Source organism: Egretta garzetta, unplaced genomic scaffold (genome assembly GCF_000687185.1).
Source record: "Egretta garzetta isolate BGI_Z169 unplaced genomic scaffold, ASM68718v1 scaffold628, whole genome shotgun sequence".
NCBI lineage: Eukaryota > Metazoa > Chordata > Aves > Pelecaniformes > Ardeidae > Egretta > Egretta garzetta.
In genome coordinates, this window is record NW_009260535.1 from 332,403 (window position 1) to 339,308 (window position 6,906).

At 54.3% G+C, this 6,906-nt stretch overlaps 1 protein-coding gene across 3 annotated transcripts in view; it reads right to left on the reverse strand.

Annotated features, from left to right (window-relative positions):
* Positions 1-5,958, reverse strand: part of TRAM2 (translocation associated membrane protein 2) — a 16,074-nt gene extending 10,116 nt beyond the window's left edge. For 2 of the 3 annotated variants that reach the window (XM_035900149.1, XM_035900150.1), the window contains exons 1-2: positions 5,793-5,958; positions 1,910-1,973 (exon numbers count right to left, since the gene is read on the reverse strand). In XM_035900149.1, coding sequence (XP_035756042.1) covers positions 1,910-1,973; positions 5,793-5,939 — 211 coding nt within the window. In that variant the 5' untranslated portion in view covers positions 5,940-5,958. The remainder of the gene's footprint in view (positions 1-1,909; positions 1,974-5,792) is intronic. The other variant, XM_035900148.1, reaches the window with a different exon arrangement.
* Positions 5,959-6,906: the final 948 nt, after the last annotated feature.

A 6,906-nucleotide genomic window follows, 5' to 3' on the forward strand; every position in this document is an offset into this window, starting at 1 on the left:
AGGGTGACAGAGCACTGGAACAGGCTGCCCAGGGAGGTTGTGGAGTCTCCTTCTCTGGAGATATTCAAAGCCCGCCTGGATGAAGTCCTGTGTAGAATGCTCTAGGTGAGCCTGCTTTAGCAGGGGGGTTGGACTAGATGATCTCCTGAGGTCCCTTCCAACCCTTACGATTCTGTGATTCTGTGAGATATTCAACCCCCGCCTGGATACTGTCCTGTACCCCCTGCTCTGGGTGACCCTGCTTGAGCAGGGGGGTGGCACTGGGTGATCTCCCGAGGTCCCTTCCAACCCCTGCCATGCTGGGATTCTGGGATTATGCGTCACCAACCCTGTTTACCCGCGAACAATGCTTCGGTCCACATTTCTACGATTCGAGGTACATGAATAAAGTTTTATGAAAACACCTGGAGGAAGGATGTGAAAACACTTGGTCCTTACGAGCCCCCTGGCTGGGTGCTGTGCAAACCCCAGAGGTAAAAAAGTTGCCCATATCACAGAGTTCATAACCCCAGCGTAAGATAAAAGAACTGCAAGACTAAAGAAAATATCACGCACGTGTGCAACCGCTCTGCCTCCTCTCCTCTCTCTAAGGCCTCTCAGAAGCTGCTCTGGCAGGGGCCACGCGTGCTGAGCACGGGAGATGAGAGCAAGATCTGCCAACAGAGGCACCAACATCCGTGTTGTGAGGGATGTGAAATGGCCTTGGAAAAATTCAGGTGAGCAATAACCCTTCCTCCCGGCGAGCTTGCTGCACCAAGGTCTCTCTCCCCATGGCCTCACAGCTAGCTCATGCCGTATATTGATACCCCAATACCTGGTCCTGGCGAGATGGTTATGTGCCCCCCGAGATTTCTGGTATCAGGAACGAATATATCGCTTAACACAGCGGCAGTGGAAGTTGTCTGGACTGTGCCATAGGGGAGCGCGGGCCCCAGGTTAATCTGGAAGCTGGATGATTTCTTCAACCGTAACATCCAAAGATTTTAAGGGCAGACCTTTTATCTTCCGCCTGTCTGCCTCAGCGTAGTTTCACTAATCCCAACAACCCCTCGCCCCCCTTGGATGATTACTCCAACGCTTCTAATTAACCGCAGTTTTCTGCTACCAAGCCAGGCTCTGCGCCCCGGGCGTTTGGCTCCTCCTGAGCCCAGGGTTTTACCCAAACCACCTCCTGCTGCCCCCACACTGGTGCCCAGATCGCTGCCAGCCCCGGAGGGTCTCTTGGCTGGGAGGGTAGCTACTAACAGCCAAAATACAAACAGGGCTCAAACCTCCAGCTGCCTCCTGGCTGGGAGCTGGGGCACGTCCTCTGGTCCGTCGGGCTCAGACCTGCACCAGCTCGGAGCCTCCTTGAATTACTCTCCATGTACATCAGCACCAAAAGCTGCCCGGAGCAGGGATGCTGTGCACCATGTGCATCTCTGCACCCTCACCTCGTGCCATCCCCAATAAATAAAGCGAGATGGGAATTATCTGTGCAGCCCCTGCTGCTTAGAACCAAAGAGCCAAATCCCTTCTGCTCCTCAGCAGGAGACGGAGCTACCCTGGACATGCAATCAGGCAACTTGATCTTGCCTGGCCAGGCTTGGAGGAAAATCCTCACCGTGCAAAGCGCACAGAGCGGCCTGACCATGGTAGGAACAGGGTGGAGAGGAAGCCCTAAAACCCCCTGGAAAGCATTTCTTCCCAACCCCAGCAGCACAAGGGCTGGCAGTCAGGATCAGCGTGCTCTGAGCCACTCAAACTTCGCTTTTTCCCCCCCATAACTTATTTTTAACATCTCCTTTACTACCAGACAAGGGCCTGAGCATCAGTAGAGGGTGTTCCCAGGCCGGCTGGCAGTGAGGGCTCAGGGCAGACGATGACCCAACCCTCCCCTTGGGGTATCTGCAGCAGCAGCATCTCTTACCTGCTGTAGGCATGCTAACGTTATACTGAGGTAAGATAAACAGGAAAGCAGTCTTGGCTGTAACCTGTCAAAGACACAAGAGGGAGGGGGAAAAAAAAGCAAATCAGTTGTTAAATCCATTCCACAATTTACTCCCCTTTCCTACTGTGCTGGATAAGGCAAATCATCCAGGGAGATACGCAGGCACCAGCGTCACCCACAGAAGTGCCTTTCAGCAAGGGGATCGTGAGGGAAGAGGTTTCCCAACAGGGACTTGGGATTTGGGAAGGAGAAAGGAGTGGATAAAAGAGGGAGAAACCCAGGAAAAGCAATGCAGCTGTAAAGGCCACCAGCCAGCCTGATGGGGGAAGCTCCCAGCTCCCCCCCCCCCCCCCCCCAAGGATGAGCATCCCTCCAGCAGCAGGGACCATCATCACATGTGACCTGCTGCTTGGGGCACACCGGGAGCCCAACCCAGCAGGCTGTTTGTGTTAATTGAAACCATCCGCCATTCCCATCCACTCTGGGCAGCCATGCCATGAGCCCGGGCTGGGTGGAAATGACAACATCCAGCACCCGAGCAAGCTCAGGGGATTCAAAGCCCTGCAGGCTACGCGTCTATTTAGCCCCTGCACCTCTGTGGAGACTCCTCTAGAAATGGCAGTCATGGGAGCAGGGAAGCCGGGCCCCTTTAGAGACCCCACAGGTGCTCACAAGGGTCCCACGGGGCAAGGGAAAAGCAGCTTTGGCAAAAGAGCTGAACCTTATGCTGGCCATGCAAGATCCCAGCCACATGTCCAGCATCACAGCCTGGCCCATAAAGGGGAAAAAAAAGCCTGGGGTGAGACATCAGGCCCCCTTCAAACCAGGGCTGTGCTGTTTGCTCTTTATTTATTGCTTTTAATTCAAGGGAATGACCTTCCCCAGCAGTGAAGCAGGAGGCTTCGTGCGGATGGGGGCAGAGCCAAGCATCCCATCCCGGTACCCCTGCAGGAGACCCCAGAGCAGGCTCTCCGAGGTTGATGAACCCCTGAGTCAGGTCCACAGCAAAACCCAGTGCACAACCATCCAAGGCAACCTCCGTCCGTGCTGTCATCCTGTCAAACCCCACACTGGCAGCAGGTCACCGGAGATTTTTACCTTTCTGATGGCTCATGTTCTGATGGAACATGTCCAGAGGAGAGCCATAAAGCTGGGGAGGGGTCTGGAGCACAAAGCTTACGAGGAGCAGCTGAGGGAACTGAGGGAACTGGGGTTGTTTAGTCTGGAGAAGAGGAGGCTGAGGGGAGACCTTATCGCCCTCTACAACTGCCTGACAGGAGGGGTGAGCTGGGGGGGGAATGGGGGGGTTGGCCTCTTCTCCCCCGTAGAGGGCGATAGGACGAGGAGGAATGGTTTGAAGTTGCACCAGGGCAGGTTTAGGCTAGACATTAGGAAAAACTTCTTCCCCGAAAGGGTTGCCAGGCTCTGGAATGGGCTGCCCAGGGAGGTGGTTGAGTCCCCATCCCTGGAGGTATTTAAAAGGGTAGATGAGGTGCTTAGGGACATGGTTTAGTGGTGGGATGTCAGGGTTAGGTTAAAGGTTGGAGTCTATGATCTTAAAGGTCTTTTCCAACCAAAGAGATTCTACGATTCTATGATTCTCCTCAGCCACCACTCCGAGGCTTTGCACATGCTCAGCCTCATAGGCAACCCGCCCAAAAAAACCCTGTGCCCGTCAAACGCTGACAGAGATGAGCTGCATTTCACACAGACATCATGGCAACCGTTCCAGAGCTGCAGGCTATTAAAAACCCTGCTGGAAATATTGCTTCACATCTTGCGGGATGTAGCTGCGGGAAGGACACGGGGGCTTTGCCAAGTGTTCCCGTCCCGCCCCCACGAGCATTGAGCAACCAGCCACTGGCTCCGCTCTGCCATCACCGGCAGTGCTACCCATCCTCTTGCAGCCTCAGCTGGGGGATAACAAACTCCATGGTGTGTTTTCATCATGTTTGGGGATTATTATTTTTTTCCCCCCACTTAAAAAAAGAAATCCCACATGTTGTGCTTTGCTTGTGGAGAAGTAGATGCAAGAAGCACTCTCCTGAGGGAGATGGAGACCACGGGCAGAGTTTTAGGTAGTAATGGAAAAAGTGCATCGCCCAGCCTGAAGCTGGCTTAAGGAGACACTTCTGGCTCTTGCAAACCTTGCTGGCTAGGAAAGCAAACTTGCTTCATCCTGGAGTGGTACAGCATAACTGGGACCTGGACTTTACATCCAAACCTTGGCACAAGCTGGTGCAGGGCATGTAACAAATGCGCGAAGCTGGTGGTGGCCATGATGCTGCAGGGACGGGTGGCCGTGTCATGGATGTGCCGATGCCAGCAGGCACTGAAGGTTTTACATCCTACCCAAGTACCTGGCTGATATCCAGAGGTGTAAACAGCTGGAAACAAGGCATCATCTCCAGATGAAGTCTCCTAATCCACCAGAGGGGCCATAAGCCAGACTTGCGGGTCCAAGAGAACGACCCCGGAGCATCTCCAGGGCGGGGAGCAATGCCTGCCCGGTGCTCAGCCCCAACACAGTTTGGGAGAACTCTCCTCATCTTCTTTTCTAGAGGGGTCTGGTAGGAAGGTTTCCTTCATCCACTCGAGGATTGATCAATGCTTTAGGCCATCTCCACACCTGCCTATGCTTCCTGTGGGCCAGAGGACCACCAGCAGAGCTTCTGGGGCCACCTCTGCACCCCTTCACCTCTCCACCATACAGACCTAGCGGGTTGTTTTCTAAAGCCTACATAAAATGTTTTATAGCCTAAGATAAATGTAACCTCTTGGATGTAGGCAGGCATCCCAACAGACCGACTTCCAGAGAACTGCCTCCCTCCTCCTTCCCCTTGGACGGGGAAGCCAAGGCACACACCTGCAGCCACTCACTAAGGGCCAGCAGCTCCAGCGGCCAAATTTGAACCTCTGGGCATCCAACCTACCCATCCACTTCTGGGCACCTCACAGACCTTAGGAGGAAGGAAGGTGTCCTCTTGGCCATCAAAAGCATTCCTTTCTCCTGCAACCAGGCAGGAAGCATTCACACTGACCGTGGAAATGTCTGAAGGCATGCAGAATTCCACCCCTCGCCCCGGCGCAATCCCTGCACAGGCTCCCCTGTGGGCACCCAGCAGGACTTTAACAGCCAAGGCAGCATTTTCAGAGGTGGGTCCCTGGGCTTTCCAAGAGCTCAAAAGACTGGTTGCATCTCATTTCATGAGCACTTACACCTCCATGCTTTCCTTGTTGCAGTTGCACAAAGAAACCCAGAACAATGCAAGAGCACCGACCGTCCAGCTCAGCTCTGTGCTCCGAGACTCACCACCCATGAGGCCGCCAGGGTCCCGATCACACCCGACACCCTCAGCAGAGCCACCTCCACCTCCTTGCCACCACTGCGAGGACATCTCAGATCAGATGGGAAAAAGAGTTGTGGTTTCCAGCAGCTAAGGCAGATGGAGCACAAACCACATAGAATCATTTGGTTGGAAAAGCCCTTTAAGATCACCAAGCCCAACTGTTCCCCTAACCCTGCCATCCCACCACTAAACCCTGTCCCTAAGCATCTCCCCTGCCCAGCTTTTAAATACCTACAGGGATGGGAACTCAACCCCTTCCCTGGGCAGCCCCCTCCAGTGCTTGACAGCCCTTTTGGGGAAGGAATTTTTCCTAATGTCCAACCTAAACCTCTCCTGGCACAACCTGAGGCCATTGCCTCTCGTCCTATTGCCCGTTCCCTAGGAGAAGAGACCAACCCCCACCTGGCATGGGATGAACCACCTTGAGCAGGACACCTTCAAGGTGAAGGACACCCTGCATGTCCACAGAGGGACCTGCATCTTTTTGCCACTGCTGACAACACACCCCTTACTGGTGGGCACGGAGGGGTAGGTGACTCGATCAAGGTCGTAGCCGAGCTCCACCAAGTGAACATCAGGCTCCGAAATCCCACACTGTAGCTGTATCTACCACAGCATCTCCTCTGCCACATCAACTGGGAGCACCCCAGTGCACCCATTGCTACACAGCCCAGCGTAGCATATAGAGACAGAAACACCACCGAGCAGCTTAAGCCTCCTAGAAAACGGGGAACGCTTGAACCATGACCTCCAGCAACACCAGCTCCAGCTCTCCTGCAAGGCAGAAACCAGGTTACCTCGGCTTGGGAAGGAGCGATGAGCACCGTGGATGGCAAAGCTTTAGAGCTCCCATCGAGCATTTTGCAGGCGGCCAGAGAAAGGAGAAGTTTGTAACGGGAAGAGCAACGTGAGGATTATTCAGCGGCACAAGACGCTCGTGGTCTGTTTGCTCTGAAACAAGACGCTGGTATGCGAAAGGGAGCACCAGGCAGGGCAGCGAGCAGAGCCGGAGCCGCTGCAAAACTGCTGCAGGCAGGGGCAGAATTGGGCATCGCCAGGTATTATTATATTTTTTTTGGTTATGCTTTGAGGCTACCTCCTCAACCCGCTTCTTTGGTTTTCCCCTCTTATCTCCAGCCTTTTCTCAAGGCAGCCCAAATCCTACAGAGCACCACCATGACTGCAGTAGGGATTTTTATAGGGTGGGAGAGGGATTTGTCTGCAGGGGACGAGCTGAACAGGGACCATATAGGAAAGGCTGTATATCCCTCGTTCGTTCCCTGTCCTGCATTACGGGCACCTCCATGCAACCCAGCACTGCTCAAGGGGATGAGGGAGATGTTCCTCATCCCAGCCTCCTCCTGCCTGGCACAAGGGATGTGCCTGAACCAGCTAAATTTGGGAAGCAGCTGTCCTGGGGGCTCTGTACAGCTACACAGAGGGAACAGCATCTTCAGCAGCGAGCGGGCTCCTGGTGATTAACGACACTAACCCGAGGACCAAAGGGCAGCCGGACAGTGAAGAGGCAAAACCCAACGCAGCCATCAAGACCAGTTACCTGCCATGCTCTTGGAGCAGCTGGGACAGGGCTCGGGCTGCTTCTCATGGAGCAACACAGCCAGACAT